Source organism: Somniosus microcephalus, chromosome 14, assembly GCF_052327205.1.
Source record: "Somniosus microcephalus isolate GS21.2 chromosome 14, FLI_Smic_1.0, whole genome shotgun sequence".
Classification (NCBI taxonomy): Eukaryota; Metazoa; Chordata; class Chondrichthyes; order Squaliformes; family Somniosidae; genus Somniosus; species Somniosus microcephalus.
Genome location: NC_141000.1, coordinates 118,036,734 through 118,061,258, shown reverse-complemented (window position 1 = coordinate 118,061,258; position 24,525 = coordinate 118,036,734). Strand labels below are relative to the sequence as shown.

Genomic DNA, 24,525 nt, shown 5'->3' with positions numbered 1-24,525 from the left:
ATCAAAGAAGGGATCTTCCTGCTCTGCAGCTCGGTGTCGCATCAGGCTGCACCATTACCTATTGGCCCATCACAGAATTACATAGAACGTACGGCACAGAAACAGGCCATCCGGCCCAACTGGTCCATGCAAGTGTTTATCCTCCACACGAGCCTACTCCCACCCCAATTCATCTAACCCTATCAGCATAACCTTTTACAGGAAACTCTCGATTTACTGGCACCTAAATAACCAGAAATCTCTCTTAACCGGCAAAATTCAGGAGTAGGTTCAGGTAAGTTTTACTTCATATTAGTGGCCGTTCCTGGATCTGTGGCTGTGTAACCGGGGTTCCTGCACCTGTTGCTAAGCAACAGGGACGCCTGGATCTGTGGCCGGGGTTCCTGCACTTGTTGCCATGCAACAGGGACGCCTGGATCTGTGGCCATGTACGGGGCTCTCGTACCTTTTACTATACCTCTCTGTAATCCGGACTTTTTGATAAACTGGCACCACGCCGGTCCCGTTGGTGCCGGATAAAAAAAGAGTTTCCTGTATTCCTTTCTCCCTCATGTATTTATCTAACTTCCCCATAAATGCATCTGTGCTAGTCGCCTCAAGTGCCTTTTGTGGTAGTGAGTTCCACATTCTCACCACTCTCTGGGAGCCATGGGGATGGTAGGTTGACAGTTGGATTAATCAGGCCACTGTAAAACGCCATTTCTTTAAAAAAAAAATACACAGTACCTGGTACTTCTGGTGCTCTGATGAGTTCGACGTTGTACTCGTCTTTAAACGCTGTTTCAAGCACGTACCCCATCATCATGGCGCACGAGCGCCAATAAGCCTGTTTTTAAAAATTGCAAAATAAGTGTTAAGTGACATCTTCACAAGCGCCGCAAGACTGGGATAAGGGTGGGAGGGGCTCATATAAAACATTCGCTCCCCCCGGTAAACAAATGAAAGAATAGGTTCTCAAATCCCTTTTAGTACCCTCCATCCCATTTTCTCGTGTTCGCCGTACTCTTTGGAATCTCTCCCTGACCCCCACATTTTAGCTGCTTGCCCTCAAGTCCCAGCTAAAGCCGTTCCATGATGAGCAACAAGGAGCAACGTGGACCGTTTAACTGGACAAGCATCTCGGCCCTGTTTCTGGGAGTTTGCAGGCACAGAGTTGCTTCCGTCCTCACCCCCCCTAATAACTGCCACTCGAAAAACAATTGAGCGAGACATTTTGAAGGCACGCCATAAATACAAGGCTTTAGGTTCTCCTTCTCTGATAATCTGGAGGTTTCCTGCAAAAGGTGGAGAGAGAGAGAGGAGATGGGTGGAAAAAAGAGATAATCCCAAGGACAGCTTGTCCTATGAGGAGAGATTGAGTAGATTGGGCCGATACTCTCTGGAGTTTAGAAGAAGGAGAGGTGATCTCATTGAAACATAGAAGATTCTGAGGGGGATTGACAGGGTAGATGCTGAGAGGTTGTTTCCCCAGGCTGGCGAGACTAGAACTAGGGGGCATAGAGATGAGGAGAAATTCTTCACTCAGAGGGTTGTGAATCCTCTACCCCAGAGGGCTGTGGAGGCTCAGTCGTTGAGTATATTCAAGACTGAGATCGATAGATTTTTGGGCACTAAGGGAATCAAGGGATATGGGGATCGTGCGGGAAAGTGGAGTTGTGGTAGAAAATCCGCCATGATCTTAGTGAATGGCGAAGTAGGCTTGAGGGGCCGTATGGCCTCCTCCTGCTCCTACTTCCTACGTTCTGATCACCAAGCTTACGCTTTAAAAGACTGAGGGGAGGGTAGTGTTCCACAGTTTTAGCGTCGAGAAGGAACAAGTTACGAATAGGAGACGGTGTGAAAGGTCAACTTGGTGAGGTCTCAGGAAGGAGGAAGATGCCACATTCAGAGCTCGGGATGAACGAGAGAGAGAAAAGTTCATAACCGTAATTACCACTGTAGACACGTAAATGTAACAGTGCAGCACTGGAACATATATAGCCAGCGTGGAGGGGAAAATGGCCAACAAACAAATAGAAAGGTGCCTTCGTAAGAAGTCAGTCGTCTGAATGTAAAATGGCTGCCAAATGTAAGGATGCAGAGTGGGGGTGTGGAGACCAGCATCCGGGTAATGAGTAATGAGACAGATTTAGTTAACAGCCTCACGGTGCAGAAACATTTATCCAATAGCGATCATATGATCGAGTTCAACGTAGCTTTTAAAAGGGAAATGCGTAACAGCTACTAAGATTCTAGATTTGAGTAAGGTCGATTTCAACGGGAGGAGACAGAGACTGTCCGCAGTAAACTGGACAAATCTGTTAATGGGTAAAACCACAGCTGATCGGTGGGAGATGTTCAAGAAAGAATTCAAGGTGATGCAGAACTAGTTTATACCCGAGGGGCAAGAGCCCTACTTGCTAAAAAAAACCAGCCATGGATGATTAAAGAGGTAAGGGACAGCAGAAAACTAAGAAAAAGCATACGAAAATGCAAAAAATAGCACAGCTCCTGGCAAATGGGAAAGATACAAAGAACAACAAAGGGTCACAAAACAGACAGTAAGAGCTACAAAAAGGGAGTATGAAAAGAAACTTGCAAGGGATAGCAAAATCAACACAAAGAATTTTTACAATTATATTAGGAAAAAAGAAGATAGGAGCAATGTTGGTCCCTTAAAAACTGAAAGCAGTGATACTGTCAATGATAATAAGGAAATGGCGGACATGTTGACTAGTTACTTTGCGTCAGTATTTACAGTAGGGGAAGAGGATAGCATGCCAGAAATCACAAGGAAACTAATATTGAATCAGGGACAGGGACTCAATAAAATTAATGTAAGTAAAATAACAGTAATGAAGAGTGACAAATCCCCAGGGCCAGATAGTTTCCAACCCAGGGTTTCAAAGGAAATAGGTGAGCACATTGCAGATGCCCTAACTATAATCTTCCAAAGTTCTCTCGATTCAGGGACCATTCCTTTAGATTGGAAAATTGTGCATGTCACTCCGCTATTTAAGAATGGCGAGAGAGGGAAACCAGGGAATTATAGACCAGTTAGCCTAACATCTGTTGTCGGGAAATTGCTAGAGTCTATAATTAAGGATAGGGTGACTGAACACCTCGAAAATTTTCAGTTGATCAAAGGTCGGTCATGCCTGACAAACCTGACTGAATTTTTTGAGGAGGTGACTAAAGTAGCGGACAGGGGAATGTCTATGGATGTTATTTATATGGACTTCCAGAAGGCATTTGATAAAGTCCCACATAAATAAGGTAGAAGCCCACGGAATTGAGGGCAAATTATTGACCTAATTAGGAAATTGGCTGAGCGGCAGGAGACGGGCAGTAGGGATAATGGGCAGGTACTCAGATTTGCAGGGTGTGACTAGTGGTGTCCCTAGTTGGGGCCTCAACTATTCATAGTACAGGAAACTTTCTAGTATCCGGCACCGACGGGACCGAGCTGGTGCCATTAGATCAAAACTGCCGTAGAAACCAGCGCTAATGTTAAAACATACGGAGCTCAGAGCTCCGTGTGAAGCAACAAACCCTGTTGCTTAGCAACAGCTTCAAAACAGTCGGCGCAGCTTGCAAGCGTCTAGCTGAAGCTGTTGCTTAGCTACAGAGACGCTTGCAGAGCCAGGACTGAAGAAAAGAAGCAACGAAAAGAAAAAAAATTATCTGAACCGACTCCTGAATTTTGCCAGTAGAGCTTTCTGGACATTTAACCTCCGGATAAACGAAAGTTTCCTGTATTTATTAACGACTTAGATGATGGCATAGAAACTCATATATCCAAATCTGCCGATGACACAAAGATAGGTGGCATTGTAGGCACTGTAGATGAAAGCATAAAATTACAATGCGATATCAACAGATTAAGCAAATGGGCAAAACTATGTTTGAGGGGGATGACTCACCAGGGGAAGGCAGCAGCAGCCAACTTCCTGGCACTGGGGGTGCTCCTGCTGCCCAGGAGGGGGGGAAAAAGAGTGGGAGAGCAATAGTGGTAGGGGATTCTATAGTAAGGGGAACAGATAGGCGTTTCTGTGGCCGCAAACGTGACTCCAGGATGGTTTGTTGCCTCCCTGGTGCCAGGGTCAAGGATGTCACTGAGCGGCTGCAGGGCATTCTGGAGGGGGAGGGTGAACAGCCAGTGGTCGTGGTCCACATTGGTACCAACGACATAGGTAAAAAGAGGGATGAGGTCCTGCATCAAGAATTTAGGGAGCTAGGTAACAGATTAAAGGGCAGGACCTCAAAGGGTGTAATCTCTGGATTACTCCCAGTGCCACGTGCTAGTAAGTATAGGAATGGGAGGATAGAGCAGATGAATGCGTGGCTAAAGAGTTGGTGTAGGGGGGAGGGTTTTACTTTCCTGGATCACTGGGCCTGCTTCTGGGAAAGGTGGGACTTGTACAAGTCGGACGGGTTGCACCTGAACCAGAGCGGGACAAATATCCTTGCGGGGAGGTTTGCTAGCACTGTCGGGGGAGGTTTAAACTAACTTGGCAGGGGGATGGGATACAGAGGGGAGCTGAAATAGGGGGGGATGTGCTGCCAATTATGGAGGAAAAAACAAGTCAGCTTGGTAGACAGGGCAAATATATAAGGGCAAGGCTGGATGGCATCTATTTTAATGCAAGGAGTCTTGCAAATAAGGTGGATGAACTGAAGGTGTTGATAAACACATGGGAGTATGATATTGTTGCTATCACGGAGACATGGTTGAGGGAGGGGCAAGACTGGCAGCTCAATATTCCGGGGTACAGAATCTTCAGGCGAGACAGAGGGGGAGGTATAAGAGGAGGGGGTGTCGCAATATTAATTAAGGAGTCAATTACTGCACTAAGGAGGGATGATATATTAGCAGGGTCCTCTAATGAGGCCATATGGGTGGAGCTTAAAAACAAAAAGGGGGCAAGCACTTTGCTGGGAGTGTACTATAGGCCTCCAAACAGTCAGGGGGAGATAGAGGAACAGATATGTAGGCAAATCTCAGAGAAATGTGCAAATAATAGGGTAATAATAATGGGGGATTTCAACTTCCCCAATATTAACTGGGATAGTCAAAGTGTGAAAGGCTCAGAGGGTGTAGAATTCTTAAAGTGCATCCAGGAGAGCTTTTTGAGCCAGCATGTAGAAAGTCCTACAAGAGAGGGGGCGGTACTGGACCTAATTCTAGGGAATGTGGCCGGCCAAGTGGAAAAAGTGCTAGTAGGTGAGCACTTTGGTGATAGTGACCATAATATGGTAAGATTTAAGGTGGTCATGGAAAAGGACAGGGATGGGCCGGAAATAAAGGTTCTAAATTGGGGGAAGGCCGATTTTAATAGGATAAGGCAGGATCTGGCCAAAATGGACTGGGATCAGCTACTTGTAGGAAAATCCGCATCGGAGCAATGGGAGGCTTTCAGAAGGGAGATTGAGATCATACAAGGGCAACATGTTCCCATAAAGGTCAAGAGTGGTTCCAAAAACCACAGGGAACCGTGGATGTCAGGGGATATACGGGAATGGATTAGGAAAAAAAGGAGGGCTTTTGGTAGATACAAAAGGCTAAAGACGGAGGAAGCCCTAGAGGAGTACAAAAAGTGCAGGGGGATACTTAAAAAAGAAATTAGGAGATCAAGGAGGGGCCATGAAATAACACTGGCGAGCAAAATAAAGGAAAATCCGAAGATGTTTTATAAGTATATTAAGGGTAAAAGGATAACTAGGGAAAAAATAGGGCCCATTAGGGACAAAAGTGGCAATCTGTGTGTGGAGCCGGAAGATGTAGGAGGGGTTCTAAATGAATTTTTTGCATCTGTTTTCACTATGGAGAAGGACGATGTAGACATAGAAATAGGGCGGGGGGACTGTGATATGCTCGAACATATTAACATCGAGAGGGAGGAGGTATTGGCGGTTTTAGCTGGCCTAAAAATGGATAAATCCCCAGGCCCGGATGAAATGTACCCCAGGCTGCTGTGTGAGGCAAAGGAGGAGATTGCGGGGGCTCTAACACATATATTCAGGACCTCTCTGGCCACAGGGGATGTGCCAGAGGACTGGAGAACCGCTAATGTAGTACCATTATTCAAGAAGGGTAGTAGGGAAAAACCGGGGAACTACAGGCCAGTGAGCCTAACATCAGTGGTAGGAAAATTACTGGAAAAAATCCTGAGGGACAAAATTTGTCTCCACTTGGAGAGGCAAGGATTAATCAGGGATAGTCAACATGGCTTTGTCAAGGGAAGATCATGTCTGACTAATTTGATTGAATTTTTTGAGGGGGTGACTAGGTGTGTGGATGAGGGTAACGCAGTGGATGTGGTATACATGGATTTCAGTAAGGCCTTCGATAAAGTCCCGCACAGGAGACTGGTCAAGAAGGTAAGAGCCCATGGAATCCAGGGTGCCTTGGCACATTGGATACAAAACTGGCTTAGTGGCAGAAGGCAGAGGGTGATGGTCGAAGGTTGTTTTTGTGACTGGAAACCTGTGGCCAGTGGGGTACCACAGGGATCGGTGCTGGGTCCCTTGCTGTTTGTGGTCTACATTAATGACTTGGATATGAATGTAAAGGGTATGATCAGTAAATTCGCGGATGATACTAAAATTGGTAGGGTGGTAAATAGCGAGGAGGGTAGCCTCAGTCTGCAGAACGATATAGATGGGTTGGTCAGATGGGCGGAACAGTGGCAAATGGAATTTAACCCGGAAAAGTGCGAGGTGATGCACTTTGGGGGGTCTAACAAGGCAAGGGAATACACAATGAAGGGAAAGACCCTAGGCAAGACGGAGGGTCAGAGGGATCTGGGTGTGCAGGTACACAGATCCCTGAAGGCGGCGGAACAGGTGGATAAGGTGGTAAAAAAGGCATATGGGATACTTGCCTTCATTAGCCGAGGCATAGAATATAAGAGCAAGGAGGTTATGATGGAGCTGTATAAAACACTGGTTAGGCCACAGCTGGAATACTGTGTGCAGTTCTGGTCGCCACACTACAGGAAAGATGTGATCGCGTTAGAGAGGGTGCAGAGGAGGTTCACCAGGATGTTACCAGGGCTGGAGCGCTTCAGCTATGAAGAGAGACTGGGCAGATTGGGTTTGTTTTCCTTGGAGCAGAGGAGGCTGAGGGGGGACATGATTGAGGTGTACAAAATTGTGAGGGGCATAGATAGGATGGATGCTGAGGAGCTTTTCCCCTTAGTAGAGGGGTCAATAACTAGGGGGCATAGATTCAAGGTAAAGGGCGGGAGGTTTAGAGGGGATTTGAGAAAGAACTTTTTCACCCAGAGGGTGGTTGGAGTCTGGAACTCACTGCCTGAAAGGGTTGTGGAGGCAGAAACCCTCACAACATTTAAGAAGCATTTGGATGAGCATTTGAAATGCCATAGCATACAAGGCTACGGGCCAAATGCTGGAATATGGGATTAGATTAGACAGGGCTTGATGGCCGGCATGGACACGATGGGCCGAAGGGCCTCTATCCGTGCTGTATTACTCTATGACTCTATGACTCTATGGCAAATGGATTTAAATGTAAGCAAATGTAAGGTCACCCACTTTGGACCTAAAAAGGATAGAACAGGGAACTTTCTAAATGATGAAAAGCTAAAAACAGTGCAGATCCAAAGAGACTTGGGGGTCCAGGTACATAGATCATTAAAATGTCATGAACAGGTGCAGAAAATAATCAAAAAGGCTAATGGAATGCTGGCCTTTATATCTCGAGGACTAGAATACAAGGGGGTAGAAGTTATGCTGCAGCTGTACAAAACCCTGGTTAGACCACACCTGGAGCAGTGAGCAGTTCTGGGCACCACACCTCAGGAAGGATATATTGGCCTTGGAGGGAGTGCAGCGTAGGTTTACCAGAATGATACCCGGACTTCAAGGGTTAAGTTACGAGGTGAGATTACACAAATTAGGGTTGTATTCCTTGGAATTTAGAAGGTTAAGGGGTGATCTGATCGAAGTTTTCAGGATATTAAGGGGAACAGATAGGGTAGATAGAGAGAAACTATTTCCGCTGGTTGGGGATTCTAGGACGAGGGGGCAGAGTCTAAAAATTAGAGCCAGACCTTTCAGGAGTGAAATTAGGAAACACTTCTACACACAAAGGGTGGTAGAAGTTTGGAACTCTCTTCCACAAACAGCAATTGATGCTAGATCAATTGTTAATTTTAAATCGGAGATTGATAGGTTTTTGTTCACCAAAGGTATTAAAGGATATGGGCCAAAGGCGGGTATATGGAGTTAGGTCGCAGATCAGCCATGTACTCATTGAATGGCGGAACAGGCTCGAGGGGCTGAATGGCCTCCTCCTGTTCCTCCGTTCCTATGACAGGGCAAGAGGAAAATTTTAGTGGCTGATTCAAGTGCATGGTCATCAAAATGATTTCAGCAAAGTATAACGGGCATGTGAATTTTTCATATTTTGTTCACCTCAACTGCGGAAAAACAAAATGTAGATTTGTCTTTCCCAGCTTGGGTTGTCAATGGAGACGGCATTTTGGACTGTACTGGTAGTTACAGGTCTGTTCCTGGTGGTGGCAGTAGTGAGAGCTATTTGATGTGCTGAATTAACAGCAACGTGCGAGAAGTCCATCGGCAGAGCATTTCTGCTGCCTTCTTTTATGAAGCACCCTTTCTCTCTCTGAAGAAACCAGATTACAGCTGGTTATGGAGATGGGCGGAGCGGGAAATGACTATCATTTCCATAGTCATAAGCTGTCAAAACACATGTAGAAATTATAGCTGAACAAATTGGTCTTGTGGCAATGCCCCACCCCCACCCAAACCCCGCACCCCCACCTCCCCCTCCCCACAATTGATTTAAGCAGAATAAATCATTCCGGGATGGCTCCATCATTCGGAAAATCAGCCACAAGTATGGAATTGAGCCAGGAAGATCCCAGGTTCAATCCCTGCCTGTCGAGCTAGCTGATCTGATCCGAGGTACCAGGAAACGTGCTATAATTGGCTTGGGTTCCTGGGTTAAGGAGAGGAAAAATGAACATAAGAAATAGATGCAGAAGTAGGCCATTCAGCCCCTCGAACCACAGAGTAAGATCATGGCTGATCATCTACCTCAACTCCACCTTTCTGCCTGATCACCATATCCATTGGTTCCCTTAGTATCCATAAATCTATCGATCTCTGTCTTGAATATACTCAACGACTGAGCCTCCACAGCCCTCTGGGGTAGAGAATTCCAAAGATTCACCACTCTCTGAGTGAAGAAATTTCTCCTCCTCTCAGTCCTAAATGGTCGACCCCTTATTCTGAGACTGTGACCCCTAGTTCTAGACTTCCTAGCCAGGGGAAACATCCTCACTTCATCTACCCTGTCAAGCCCCTTAAGAATGTTATATGTTTCAATGAGATTGCTTCTCATTCTTCTAAACTCTAGGGAATATGGGCCTAGCCTACTGAATCACTCCTCATAGGACAATCACCTCATTCCAGGAATGTTGTTTAAGATGATTAAAAGGAGTTGATAGGATAGATAGAAAGAAACTATTTCCTCTGGTGCGGGGGGAGTCCAGAACAAGGGGGCATAACCTTAAAATTAGCAGGAATGAAGAGTTACAGCTATGAAGAGAAACTTGCGGAGTTAGGGCTCCTTTCGCCGAGAAGGTTAAGGAGTGACTTGATAGAGATCTACAAGATTATAAAGGGTTACGGTAGGAACATAAAAAAATAGGAGCAGGTGTAAGCCATTTAGTCCCTCGAGCCTGCTCCTCTGTTCAATAAGATCATGGCGGATCTTATACCTCAACTCCACCTTCCCACACTATCCCCATATCCCTGGGTTCCCTTAGATCTATCGATCTCTGTCTTGAATATACTCAACGACTGAGCCTCCACAGCCCTGTGGGGCAGAGAATTCCAAAGATTCACCACCCTCTGAGTGAAGAAATTTCTCCTCATCTCAGTCCTAAATGGCCGACCCCTTATTCTGAGTGTGACCCCTGGTTCTAGACTCCCCAGCCAGGGGAAACATCCTCCCAGCGTCTACCCTGTCAAGCCCTGTAAGAATTTTATACATTTCAATGAGATCACCTCTCATTCTTTTAAACTATAGGGAATATAGGCCTATTTCCAATCTCTCCTAGGACAATTCCACCCCCCATTCCAGGAATCCGTCTGGTGAACCTTTGTTGCACTCCCTCTAAGGCAAGTGTATCCTTCCTTAGGTAAGGAGACCAAAACTGTACACAGTACTCCAGGTGTGGTCTCACCAGGGCCCTATATAATTGCAATAAGACTTCTTTACTCTTATACTCCAATCCTCTTGTAATAAAGGCCAACATACCATTGGCTTTCCCAATTGCTTGCTGTACCTGCATGTTAACTTTCTGTGATTCGTGTACAAGGTCACCCAGGTCCCTCTGAATACCAACATTTCCCAACCTCTCACATCTAAAAAAATTCTGCTTTTCTTTTTTTTCCTACCAAAGTGGATCACTTCACATTTCTCCACATTATATTCCATCTGCCATGTTCTTGCCCTCTCACTTAATCTGTCTAAATCCCTTTGCGGACTCTGTGTCCTCCTCACAGCTTACTTTCCCACCTAGCTTTGTATCATCAGCAAACTTGGATACAACTTGGTCCCATCATCCAAGTCATTGATATAGATTGTAAATAGCTGAGGCCCAAGCACTGATCCTTGCGGTACCCCACTAGTTACAGCACGCCAACCTGAAAATGACCCGTTTATTCCTACTCTTTATTTTCTGTCCGTTAACCAATCCTCAATCCATGCCAATATACAGGAAACTTTGTGCTATCCAGCACTGACGGGACCGAGCTGTTGCCGTCCCATCAAAACTGCCGGACAAACCAGCGCTAATGTTGAAACATACGGAGATTTTGAGCTCCGTATCTGGCAACAAACCCTGTTGCCAACAGCTTCTAAACAGTCGGCTGTACCTTGCAAGCGTCTCTGTAAGCTTAGCAACAGCTTCAGCAAGACCTTGCAGAGCTTGACTGTTGAGAAAAAAGCAACGAAAAGAAAAAAAAACCTAACGAAACGGCTCCTGATTTTTGCTGGTGGCTCGAGCATTCAGGACAGTTAACCTCCGGATAAACCAAAGTTTCCTGTATTACCTCAATCCCATGAGCCCTAATTTTGTGTCATAACCTTTTGTGTGACACCTTATCAAATGCTTTTTGAAAATACCAAATACACTACATCCACTGGTTTCCCTTTATCTACCCTGTTAATTTCAACCTAAAAAAAGTAACAGATTTGTTAAACACCATTTCCCTTTCATAAATCATGTTGACACTGCCCAGTTATATTATAATTTTCTAAGTGCCCGGTTACCACATCCCTAATAATAGATTCTAACATTTTCCCTACTACTGATGTCAGGCTAACTGGCCTATAGTTCCCTCTTTTCTCTCTCCCTCCTTTCTTGAATAGCGGGGTTACATTTGCTACCTTCCAATCTATTGGGACCATTCCAGAATCTAGGAAATTTTGGAAGATCACAACCAATGCGTCCACTATCTTTGCAGCTACCTCTTTTAGAACTCTAGGATGTAGGCCATCAGGTCCAGGGAATTTGTCAGCTTTCAGTCCCATTAATTTCTCCAGTACTATTTCTTTATTAATACTGATTTCTTTAAGTTCCTCATTCTCACTAGAGCCTTGATTCCCCACTATTTCTGGAATTTTTTTTGTGTCTTCTTCCTTGGACAGATACAAAATATTTGTTTAACATCTCAGCTATTTCCTTATTCCCCATTATAATTTCTCCTGTCTCTGCTTGTAAGGGACCCATGTTTACTTTTGCTAATCTCATCCTTTTTACATACCTGCAGAAGCTTTTACAATCTGTTTTTATGGCCCTTGCTAGTTTACTTGGTCCTTCTTTGCTGAATTTTAAAATCCTCCTAATCCTCAGGCTTACTACTCTTATTGACAATATTAGAAGCCTCTTCTTTTAATCTAATACAATCTTTAACTTCTCTTGTACGATAGCAAAATACTGCAGATGTTGGAAATCCGAAATAACAACAGAAAATGCTGGAAAAACTCAGCAGGTCAGGCAACATCCGTGGAGAGAAATTTGAGTTGACGTTTCGGGTTGGACCCTTCTTCAAAACTGGAAAGAAAAGAAACTAGATCGGAGGCAGGGCTGCGATCGGACAAAAGAATAAAAGAAACAAAACTTCTCTTGTTAGCCACAGTTGGACCATTTTTCATGTGGGGTTTTTATTCCTTAAGGGAATGTAAGAATTGGAAGCTGGAGTAGGCCATACAGCCCTTCAAGCCTGCTCTGCCATTCAATAAGATCATGGCTGATCTTTCACCTCAACTCCACTTTCCCGCCCGATCTCCATATCCCTCGATTCCCCTAGAATCCAAAAATCTATCTATCTCAGCCTGGAATATACTCAACGACTCAGCATCCATAGCCCTTTGTGGTAGACAATCCCAAAGATTCACAACCCTCCGAGTGAAGAAATTCCTCCTCGTCTCAGTCTTAAATGGCCGACCTCTTATACGGAGACTATGCCCCCAAGTTCTAAGGCTGGATTTTACCAGCCCTGAGGAGGCGGGTTTGGAGGCAGGACTGCTGGCAAAATCAAACAATCTTCCCGAGTTGGGTCCCCGATTAGCGCAGGGAGCCGACTCCTAGCGGTGGGAAGAGGCTTACAGCCTCTTATGAGGTAGTTAACAGGCAGTTAAGAGGTTTTTTTCTCATTTTGATACTTCTGCTGCGGGCTTCCCAACGTCGGGGAACCCCGCCAGGGTAAGTAAGGCATGCTGTGGGTCTGTTGTAATGTTTGCGTTTAGATGACAGCTGCAGAAGTGGTGTAAAGGATTCAATGGGACACTGGTGAGTATCAGAGGTAAGGAGATGTTGGGAAAGTCATTTTTAATGTGTTTAGATTTTTCTGTAAGTGACAAGCTTTGAAGTGTTTGTGTGGCCTCACCTCATTGGGAGAAGTGACAGATCGCTTCTGTAACCTCACCTGCTGCCATCTGTTTAATCCTAAGGAGGGAGTCATTGGAGAGCTTGGGTGCAAGGGCTCACCTTTGTACAGTGATTGTCAGTGTTTGACAGCACCTCAATGCTGTCAAACAATGACAAATCATCTGTCAAAAATAAATGCTACATGTCCCTTTAAGAAAATTGGCAGATGAAACGTCATCAACTGATGAGGTCAATCAGGGGAAAATAGCGTCTGTGCGTCGGAAGTCGCTGGGGGCGGAACAAGAACCCAGAAGGCAGCAGTCCCGCCCACAACTCGTCTCGGCAGGTAAAATCCAGCCCCTAGACTCTCCAGCCAGGGGAAACAACCTCTCAGCATCTACCGTCAATCCCCCTCAGAATCTTATGTGTTTCAATGAGATCACCTCTCATTCTTCTACACTACAGAAAGTATCGGCCCAATTTACTCAATCTCTCCTCATAGGACAACCCTCTCATCCCAGGGATCAATCAAGTGAACCTTCGTTGCACCGCCTCTAAGGCATGAATGTCCTTTCTCAGGTAAGGAGACCAAAACTGTGCACAGTACTCCAGGTGTGGTCTCACCAAGGCCCTGTACAATTGTAGTAAGACTTCCTTACTCTTATACTCCAACCCCCTTGCAATAAAGGCCAACATGCCATTTGCCTTCCTAATTGCTTGCTGTACCTGCACACTAACTCTCTGTGTTTCCTGTACGTTGGACGCCTAAATCTCTCTGAACACCAACATTTAATAGTTTCTCAGCATTTTAAAAAATGTTCTGTTTTTCTATTCTTCTGACCAAAGTGAGTAATCTCACATTTCCTCATCTGCCACCTTACTGTCCACTCACTTAACCTGTCTATATCCCTTTGCAGGCCCATGGTGTCCTCCTCACAGCTTTGTATCATCAGCAAACTTGGATACATTGCACTCAGTCCCTTAATCTAATCAGTAATATAGATTGTAAATAGCTGAGGCCCCAGCACTGATCCTTGCGGCGCCCCATTAGTTACAGCCTGCCAACTGGAAAATGACCCGTTTGTCCCTGTTCTCTGTTTTCTGTCCATTAGCCCATCCTTTATCCATGCTAATATATTACCCCCAACCCTATGAGCCCTTATCTTGCATAGCAACCTTTTAGGTGGCACCTTATCGAACGCCTTTTGGAAATCCAAATATACTACATCCACTGGTTCCCCTTTATCTACCCTGCTAGTTACATCCTCAAAAAACTAATACATTTGTTAAAACAAATTTATGAATTATTTCTTTAAATGTTTGCCATTGCTCATCTACAGTCATATCTTTTAATCTAGTTTCCCAATCTACCTTAGCCAACTCGCCCCTCATAACTACGTAGTTTGCCTTGTTCAGATTTAACAACCTTGTTTCGGACTTAACTAAATCACTCTCAAGTTGCGAAGAATTCTGTTCCTTCTCCCCCTTCCCCTTCACTGTCCTCACCACCCTAATGGAACAGTAGAGTAGGGTCTTTACCTTATTAACTTCTTCTGGGTTCTCATCCTTGAAAGTGAGGAACTGGATGGCACAGGATTTGTTGAGGGGTTTATACATATCCCAGATTTCCCCATCCACGAGTGCAAGTATGGAACGCTTTACGCACCATTCACTGATATCTGTGCACAGGGATCAGAAGCGGTTAGAGAGATAACAGAATGGAGCAGCTCACATTTCTAAAGGCGTGGAGGATCAATTTTACAAACACCAACAACAACCGGCATTTATGCAGCATCTTTAACATAGTAAAACACCCCAAGGCGCTTCACAGGAGCGTTATCAAACAAAATTTGACACTGAGCCACATTGAGATATTAGGACAGGTCATCAAAAGCTTGGTCAAAGAGGTAGGTTTTAAGGAGCCTAGGGCCTAGGCAGCTGACGGCACGGCCACCAATGGTGGAGCGATGAAAAGCAGGGATGTGCAAGAGGCCAGAATTGGAGGAGCACAAAGATCTCGGAGGGTTGTAGGGCTGGAGGAAGTTGCAGAGGTTCTGGAAGGGCAAGGCCATGAAGGGATCTGAACACAAGGGTGAGAATTTTTAAATCGGAGGAGTTGTCGGAATGGGAGCCAATGTAGGTCAGCGAGCACGGGGTTGGGGGGGTTGGGAGAACTGTAAACATCACGGCTTCAAAGCAGGTGCAAGGACCGGACATACAGCAGACAACTAGGGAGAGGCAATGCATCAATCTCTATTCAGAAAGCACAGTGCAGCTCCGGTTTCAAGCAAAATCAGGGGCAGGGAATAAATGGACAGGAGCAGGGAAGGGGTCTGTCAGCGTCTGAAATGGAGACAGGTTCATACTTTGGGAGTGTCCCCCTCCTCCTGTTTGCCAGGTTTTCACTGTGCCCTCTGACCTTCCCATTTCAGATGCTGCACAATCCGTTCTCAGCTTCAGCCCCTTCAACGAATTCATCGAAGCCAGAGAGGATGCAGACAAGAGTAAGTTTACGATCGCCTCTGTCCTTGCAAACTAGCGCCCCATCTTCAACCTCCCTTTCCTCTCCAGAGTCCTTGAACATGTCGTCACCTCCAAAAACTGTGCCCATCCATTTTTGGAATCTTTCCAATCAGGTTTCCACCCCCTGCCACAGTGCTGAAACAGCCCTCAGTCAAAGTCACAAATGACATCCACTGTGACTCCGACAATGGGGCATTTTCCCTCCTGTCTCGCTGCAGCCTTTGACACAATCAACATCATCCTCCTGCAACACTTCTCCTCCGTTGTCCAGCTCAGTGGGCCTGCTCTCGCTTGGTTCCACTCTTGCCCATCAAATCAAAGCTCAAGACTTTCCAGCAATGGCTTTTCTCCCCACCCTTACACTGTGACCTCTGGTGTCTCAAGAATCTATACTTAGCCCCTCCTCCTCTTCCTCATCTAGATGCTGCCCCTTGGTGATGTCATCAGCAGATATGGGGCCAGCTTCAACGTTTCCTACATTACAACAGTGACGACACTTCAAGAAGTACTTCATTGGCTGTAAAGCAATTTGGGCTGTCCGGTGGTCGTGAAAGGCGCTCTATAAATGCAAATCTTTCTTTCAACATGTACACTGACAACGCTCAGCCTTACCTCTCCCATCATCTCTCTGAAAGCCTCCACTGCCTCTGTGCTGTCAGACTGGTTATCCAGTGTGAGATGAGCGACTAAAAGTCGATAAATCCCAAGGACCGGATGACCTACATTCTAGGGTTTTAAAAGAGTGGGATAGTGGGCACATTGGTTGTCATCTTCCAAACTTCTACAGATTCTGGAACGGTTCCTGCAGATTGGAGGATAGCAAATGTAACCCCGCTATTTAAGAAAGGAGGGAGAAAACGGGGAACTACAGACCTGTTAGCCTCACATCAATAGTTGGGAAAATGCTGGAATCTATTATAAAGGATGCAATAACTGGGCACTTAGAAACTAATAGTAAGATTGGGCAGATTTATGAAAGGGAAATCCTGTTTAACAAACCTATTAGAGTTCTTTGAAGATGTAACTAGTGGAGTAGACATGGTGTGGAGATGCCGGAGTTGGACTGGGGTGGACAAATGTAAGAAGTCACACAACACCAGGTTATAGTCCAACAGCTTTATTTGAAATCACAAGCTTTCGGAGCGCTGCTCCTTCGTCAGGTGAAGTGGAGAAATGCATAAAGACACAGCTTATATAGTCAGAGAATAATGTCAGATGTTTACAGGTAATCTTGCCAACTGCCATTTATCACACCTCGGCAGAGAGATAATCACAGCAATCAAATGTGTGAATGGTGTCCAAACAGGTCAGTCAGAAAAACATTACATCAAAGAACAATGAGGTGGGGTCACAAGGGGTCAAATATTGCAGATGCTGGGGTCTGTATGAAAAACAAAAAAAAGACAAAAAACATTTTTTTTTTGCTGGAAATCACAGCAGGTCCGGCCGCATCTGTGTAGAGAGAACAAGCCAATGTCGACTCGAGTCTGGATGACCCTGCATCAGGTGGGGTTACATGTAGCGTGACATGAACCCAAGATCTCGGTTGAGGCCGTCCTCATGGGTGCGGAACCTGTTTGGACACCATTCACACATTTGATTGCTGTGATTATCTCTCTGCCGAGGTGTGATAAATGGCAGTTGGCAAGATTACCTGTAAACATCTGACATTATTCTCTGACTATATAAGCTGTGTCTTTATGCATTTCTCCACTTCACCTGACGAAGGAGCAGCGCTCCGAAAGCTTGTGATTTCAAATAAAGCTGTTGGACTATAACCTGGTGTTGTGTGACTTCTTACATTAGTGGAGTAGACAAAGGGGAACCGGTAGATGTGGTGTATTTGGATTTTTAGAAGGCCATCGATAAGGTCCCACACAAGATTAGGGCACATGGAATTGGGGGTAATATACTAGCATGGATTGAGAATTGGTTAACAGACAGAAAACAAAGAGTAGGGATAAACGGGTCTTTTTCAGGATGGCAGGCTGTGACTAGTGGGGTACCGCAAGGATCGGTGCTTGGGCCCCAGCTATTCACAATCTATATCAATGATTTGGATGAGGGGACTAAATGTAACATTTCCAAATTTGCTGATGATACAAAGCTAGGTGGCAATGTCAATTGTGAAGAGGATGTGAAGAGGCTTCAAGCGGATCTCGACAGGCTCAGTGAGTGGGCGAGAACATGGCAGATGGAATATAATGTGGATAAATGTGAAGTTATCCACTTTGGTAGAAAAAACAGAAAGGCAGAGTATTTCCTAAATGGTGAAAGATTGGGGAATGCAGATGCTCAAAAGGGACCTGGGTGTCCTTGTACATGAGTCACTGAAAGTGAATGTGCAGGTGCAGCAAGCCATTAGGAAGGCAAATGGTATGCTGGCCTTCATTACAAGAGGATTTGAGTACAGGAGTAAAGAGAAGTCTTACTGCAATTATATAGGGCCTTGGTGAAACCACACCTGGAGTGCTGTGTACAATTTTGGTCTCCTTACCTAAGGAAGGATATACTTGCCATTGAAGGAGTGCAAGGAAGGTTCATGAGATTGATTCCTGGGATGGCGGGACTATCGTATGAGAAGAGATTGAGTAAACTAGGCCTGTATTCTCTTGAATTCAGAAGAATGAGAGGGGATCTCATTGATGCATACAAAATTATTACAGGGCTGGATAGGATGGATGCTGGGAGAATGTTTCCCTTGGCTGGGGAGTCTAGAACCAGGGCCACAGCCTCAGGATAAAGGGTAGGTCATTCAGGACTGAGATGAGAAGAAATTTCTCCACACAGAGGGTGGTGAATCTTTGGAATTCTCTACCCCAGAGGGTTGTGGAGGCTCAGTCACTGGGTATATTCAAAACAGAAGTCGATAGATTTCTGACTAGTAAGGGCATCAAGGGATATGGCGATAGGGCCGGTGAATAGAGTTGAGGCAGAAGATCAGCCATGATCTCATTGAATGGCGAAGCAGGCTCAAAGGGCCGAATGGCCTACTCCTGCTCCTATTTCTTATGTTCCTATGTAATTGCCTCCAATTAAACATCGAGAAGACCGAAGCCTTTGTCTTCAGCCCCCACCACATGCCCGTGCCACTGATTCTATCCCCCTCCTCAGCCAATGTCTCACGCTCAACCAGATGGTTCGCAACCTCGGCGTCCTATCTGACATCGAGCCGAGCTTACGACCCCATATCCACTCCATCGTAAAGACCGCCTCCTTCCTCCTCCGAAGCATCTCCCGCCTCAGCCCATCTGCTGCCAAAACTCTCATCCATGCCTTATTCACCTTCAGGATCGACTATTTCACTGCTCTCCTGTCCGGCCTCTCAGACTCCACCTTTCGCATGCTTCAGTTCATCCAAACCTCTGCTGCTCATACTCTATCCCACAGCAAGCGCTGCTCACCCACCACACCTCTCCTCGCTGACCTACAATGACTCTTGGTTCCCCCCAGTTTAAAATGCTTATCCTCTCATTTAAATCCTTTCATGACCGTGCCCCTCCCTATCTGCAACCTGGAATGACCGAGTGACTTTTCTATTTAATAATTTAGACGGGCACTCCCAAAACTTGAACCGCTTACGAATTTACGAACCACCTACTTACGCATGGCACAGTTGTAGGGAGTTGAAAGGCCCTTGTTCATGATGAACACCGCAGCAGGATCGAGCTTTCCCACGTGTTTAACTTCGATTTTCTCAATCCGTGGGACCAGGGACCGCTGCCTGGCTTTTTCCTCGTCAAACAGTTCGCTGCGCTTCTGAAGCAGCTCCGTGCTCGCTAGGCGCGAATCTGCAGACGTCGAAAGAAATCCTGAAACAACACAAAAGGCTGTTCACAGAATCTTACAGCACAGAAGCGATAGAGGCAGACTGGTAAAGTGGCCAGACACATACATGGATGGATGGAGGGAAGAAAATTTATGGAGCGCCTTTCATGACCACCGGACGTCTCAAAGCGCTTTACAGCCATTGAAGTACTTTTTGAAGTGGAGCCACTGTTGTAATGTGGGAAACGCGGCAGCCAATTTGCGCACAGCAAGCTCCCACAAACAGTAATGTGATAATGACCAGGTAATCTGTTTTTTGTTATGTTGATCAAGGGATAAATATTGGGCCAGTGCCTTGGGATCTTTTACGTCCACCTGAGAGGGCAGACAGGGCCTCGGTTTAATGTCTCATCAGAAAGACGGCATCTACCGACAGTGCAGCACTCCCTCAGCACTGCACTGGAGTGTCTGCCTAGATTTTTGTGTTCGAGTCACCGGAGTGGGGACTTGAACCCACACCCTTCTGACTCAGAGGCGAGTGTGCTACCCACTGAGCCACAGCTGACAACAACAACTTGCATTTATATAGCACCTTTACCGTAGTTAAATGTCCCAAGGCGCTTCACAGGAGCGATTATCAAACACCGACCCTCATATGGCGGTATTAGGACAAGAGGTAGGTTTGCAGGAGTGTCTTAGAAGGAGGAGAGGTAGAAAGGCTTTCGCGGGAATTCCAGAACTTAGGGCCTAGGCCTAGATTCGGTCACCAATGGTGGAGCGATTGAAATCGGGGATGCGCCAGATGCCAGAATTGGTGGAGCGCAGAGATCTCGGAGAGTTGCAGGGCTGGAGCAAGTTACAAACATACAGATAATCTAAATCTATTTTAAGGGGTTCCAGGAGTAGAGGGATCTGGAGGTGCATGTTAACAAATCTTTAAAGGAGGCAGGGCAAGTTGATAAGGTGGTTAAGAAAGCATGTGGAATACTTGGCTTTGTAAATAGGTGCATTGGATACAAAAACAAGGAAGTCATGCTAAACCTTTACAAATCTCTGGTTAGGCCTCAGCTGGAGCCGGGCACCACACTTTAGGAAGGATGTCAAGGCTCTGGCGAGGGCACAGCGGAGGTTTACCAGGATGATGGACTTCAGTTCTGTGGAGATTGGAGAAGTCGAGATTGTTCTCCTTCGAGCAGAGATGTTAAGGGGAGACCTAATAGTGGTGTTAAAAATTATGAGGGGTTTTGATAGAGCAAGTAGGAAGAAACTGTTCCCTCTGGCAAATGGGTCAGTAACCAGAGGTCATAGGCTTAAAATAATTGGCAAAAGAAGTAGAGGGGAAATGAGAATTCTTTTCACAGAGGGTTGTTAAAATCTGGAATGCATTACCTGAAAGGGTGGTGGAATCACAGCAACTTTCAAAAGGCAATTGGACATGGACTTGAAGAGGACTAATTTGCAGGGTCATGGGGAAAAAGCTGGGGTGAGGGACTAAATCCGCCAGCTCTTTCAAAGAGCCGGCACAGGCACGACGGGCCGAATGGCCTCCTTCTGTGCTGTCAGATTCTATGATTGTGTTGTCTTGTATATTATAGATTATACTGTCAATATTATAGATTGTATTGTTTAGTAAAGATTATATCTATTTAGAAACATAGGACCAGGAGGAGGCCATTCAGCCCCTCGAGCCTGTTCCGCCATTCAACAAGATCGTGGCTGATCTGCGACCTAACTCCATATACCCGCCTTTGGCCCATATCCCTTAATACCTTTGGTTAACAAAAACCTATCAATCTCCGATTTAAAATTAACAATTGATCTAGCACCAATTGCCATTTGCGGAAGAGAGTTCCAAACTTCTACCACCCTTTGTGTGTAGAAGTGTTTCCTAATTTCACTCCTGAAAGGTCTGGCTCTAATGTTTAGACTCTGCCCCCAGTCCTAGAATCCCCAACCAGCGGAAATAGTTTCTCTCTATCTACCCGATCTGTTCCCCTTAATATCCTGAAAACTTTGATCAAATCACCCCATAACCTTCTAAATTCCAGGGAATACAACCCGAGTCTTTTGTAATCTCCTTTCGTAATTTGTCCCTTGGAGTCCAGATTGTATTTTAATTTAATATGTATAAATTAAATCATATTACAGATTGTATTATAAATAGTATTGTATTACATAAGATTACATAGGGTATACATCACAGAAACAGGCCATTCGGCCCAACCAGTCCATGCCGGCGTTTATGCTCCACTCGAGCCTCCTCCCGTCTTTCCTCATCTAACTCTATCAGCATAACCCTCTATTCCCTTCTCCCTCATGTGCTTGTCTAGCCTCCCCTTAAATGCATCGATACTATTCGCTTCAACCACTCCCTGTGGGAGCGAGTTCCACATTCTCACCACTCTCTGGGTAAAGAAGTTTCTTCTGAATTCCCTATTTGATTTCTTGGTGACTATCTTATATTGATGACCTCTAGTTTTGCTCTTCCCCACAAGTGGAAACACTCTCTCTCTGTCTACTCTATTAAAACCGTTCATAATTTTAAAGACCTCTATTCGGCCTTCACCTTTCAAGAGAAAAGAGACCCAGCCTGTTCATCCTTTCCTGATATTTCTGGTATCATCCTTGTAAATTTTCTCTTCACCCTCTCCAGTGCCCCTATATCCTTTTTATAATAAAAGCAACTAATTCTGTATGCAGTCTAACCAAGGTTCGATACAAGTAAGATATATGTAATATAGATTGCACTGTATTGCAGATTATAGATTGCACTGTATTGCAAATTATAGATTGCATTGTATTGCAGATTATAGATTGCACTGTATTGCAGATTATAGATTGCACTGCACATGGTAGATTTAGGAAATCCTAAAGCATCAGAAGGTAAGAACAGAAGCCGGAACCGAATGTCAGACACTCACTGCCACACGGACCCAAAACCCGACGTACGCAGCGAGCAGCCATGGTGACGGGGGGGAGCAAGGGACCGACCGATCCTCGGGAAAATAATCAAAACCCCGCAACCAATCGCCCCGCAGAAACAGGCCGTTGACGAACCGCCGGCTGTGCCCACTGCAAACCGGCCGCTAAAGAGCTCGGGCTCGCTTCACACGCAGACACCCCGCCCCCCGCTCCGCCTCTCCGGAGCCGCCGCGCCCTCACGTAGGTGGGGACTCGACGTCACGGGCACGTAAATGTGCGGATGACGTCGCCTGGCCTGCCTGTCACGTCACTGGGCGGGGCCAAGTGCCCTGGGTGATGCTGCAGCCCATTCATGTCCAGCCCCTGACAATGGTGTTCACAGGGCCAGGGCAGCTGCAGGGTGCAGAGGGGAGGCAGGAGAGTTTGTTTGCAAGGAAAAACGTTCCCCTCCTGTAAAGTCTGTGAATTGTTTAGTTAATTAATACACAGACTACCAGAGTAACTTAAAACAGGTCTTTACTATTCGGAGGTCAGGGCGAATCTGCCAAATAAATCCTGACACAGCACTTATATACCGGTGTGGTCACCGTCGGTATTACAGTATACAGAAGCCAACAAAGTAGTGCCACACCTAAAATAGTTCTCTTAAAGGTGAACAGTTACATACAATGGTTTTCTTAAAGGTAGACGGATACATACACTACAATCCTCCCTTTTTAGCTTACAACATACTTAGTCCCCCATTAAACATAACATATATTCAACTTCATGTAAAACAATTCACAGGTATAATCTATGCGGGAAACAGTTTACAGATTCAGTCTCTGCGGGAACAGTTCACAGATTCAGTCTCTGGTCTTGACTCGGTCCGAACAACATCTCTGTGGTGTAGCCGGTTCACATTGCTAGCGTGACTCATCCAATAGTCTTTCCCTTGACTTAACAGCTTGAACTTCCGTCCTGCTGAACCAGCAGTGCTGACTTTTACAAACAGCTGGACTGCCTTGGTAATTTTTCCTACTTGCCAACTGATTTGGCTCCCTTCGTAGGGCCCACGTACATGATCTGGTAGAAGTGATAATGATTTAGATGGTTATCACTTTCTGCTTCGTCTTTTTCTTTTCTGCTTCTTGGAGACTCTCGGGGCTCCCTTATCAGCTGCCAGCTGTAGCGCCACCATCTCCCTATGTTCCTTAGACTTTAAGTGCTTCATCCTGATTTCTGCACTTTGGGAGTTTTCATCACAAGCTGGGCAGACCAAGTCCTCGTAATATTCCGTGTCACTCAACAGGTCATGGTAATATTCGGTGTCGTCCTGAACTAGTCTAACGAGAGGGCCTGCTACTTCTTCCATACCCAACTGGACGTTAGCCGACTGTTGTTCCCTCCCTAGACATCTTTCCTGAAGAGACTTCTTCATGCGTTCATATTCATCCCGCTCTTCCTGGGTTTCCTGCAAATCCTTCACTAAGGACCTCATTTGTGATTTCAACACTTCCCCTTCCATCGGGGATTGATTGATTGGGCTATTCAATCCTTCTACTGGAGCAGCTGTTTCAACATTCTGTTGTTCACATAGACGTGATTCAGCGTACTTTTGGCATCCCAGTAAAATCTGTGTTGCAACCTCAGCTATTTCCATAACTTTTGAGAGCTCCGAACTCCTTCCCTTTGAAGATTGAAGCTCGTGTTCAGATTGTTCCCATTGCAGAGTCTTGTCCCTCAGCATATGAAGGAGTTGGCTGACCGTTAACTCCTCCACGGGAACACTGTGGATCAGCGTCTTCTCCATTTCATCCACCTTTTCCTCCAATGCTTTCACCTTCTTTTCCTCTTGTACTTTGGCTTTCAGCGCTCGGAGAAGTTGCGCCTTGATGCTCTCTAGCTCATGTTCAGGGGCCATTCTTACAGTCTCTGTGTTTCTTACAGTTTCCTTTTCTTCCACTGAAAGGATTCCCAGTTGAATCTGTTCTTCAAGTTGTTGAACCTCGGTCATTGCCGCCTCATATTTGTCTTGGGTTTCCTTCAATATTTTTATGAGTTCTTGGACATCTTGTCTTTCATGTTCTGCCATGTCTTTCACCTCTAATTTCTCATCTATGGATGGAACTTCTACCGATGAGTCTGTCTTGGCCTTGAGCTCATCAAGAATTTCCTGCAGCCTTTGGACTTCTTGCTCATGTTCAACCTTTAGTTGCTCATATGCTTCTACTGAAACTAGCTTTTCGGAGGTTGCCGAGTTAATCCCCTCCAGGATTGTAGCCTGGGCCTGTTCATACTGTTCCTTCAACTTCTCAAACTCTGCTTGTAAGGAGTCGTAGAGAAGAACGGGAATAAAATCCTGGCTTCCTGAAGATTCCTCTTCATTTGCTCCTTCCTGCAAATATTCTAACTCCTGAACAGC

The 24,525-nt window shown here is 45.6% G+C and overlaps 1 protein-coding gene across 1 annotated transcript in view; it reads right to left on the bottom strand.

Moving 5' to 3' along the window:
• The window catches only part of mrpl39 (mitochondrial ribosomal protein L39), a 35,655-nt gene extending 13,301 nt beyond the window's left edge, over positions 1 to 22,354 (bottom strand). The window contains exons 1-4 of the mRNA XM_086007255.1: positions 22,121 to 22,354; positions 19,037 to 19,243; positions 14,448 to 14,587; positions 727 to 826 (exon numbers count right to left, since the gene is read on the bottom strand). Of these exons, the coding sequence (XP_085863381.1) occupies positions 727 to 826; positions 14,448 to 14,587; positions 19,037 to 19,243; positions 22,121 to 22,163 (490 nt within the window). The 5' untranslated portion in view covers positions 22,164 to 22,354. The remainder of the gene's footprint in view (positions 1 to 726; positions 827 to 14,447; positions 14,588 to 19,036; positions 19,244 to 22,120) is intronic.
• Positions 22,355 to 24,525: the final 2,171 nt, after the last annotated feature.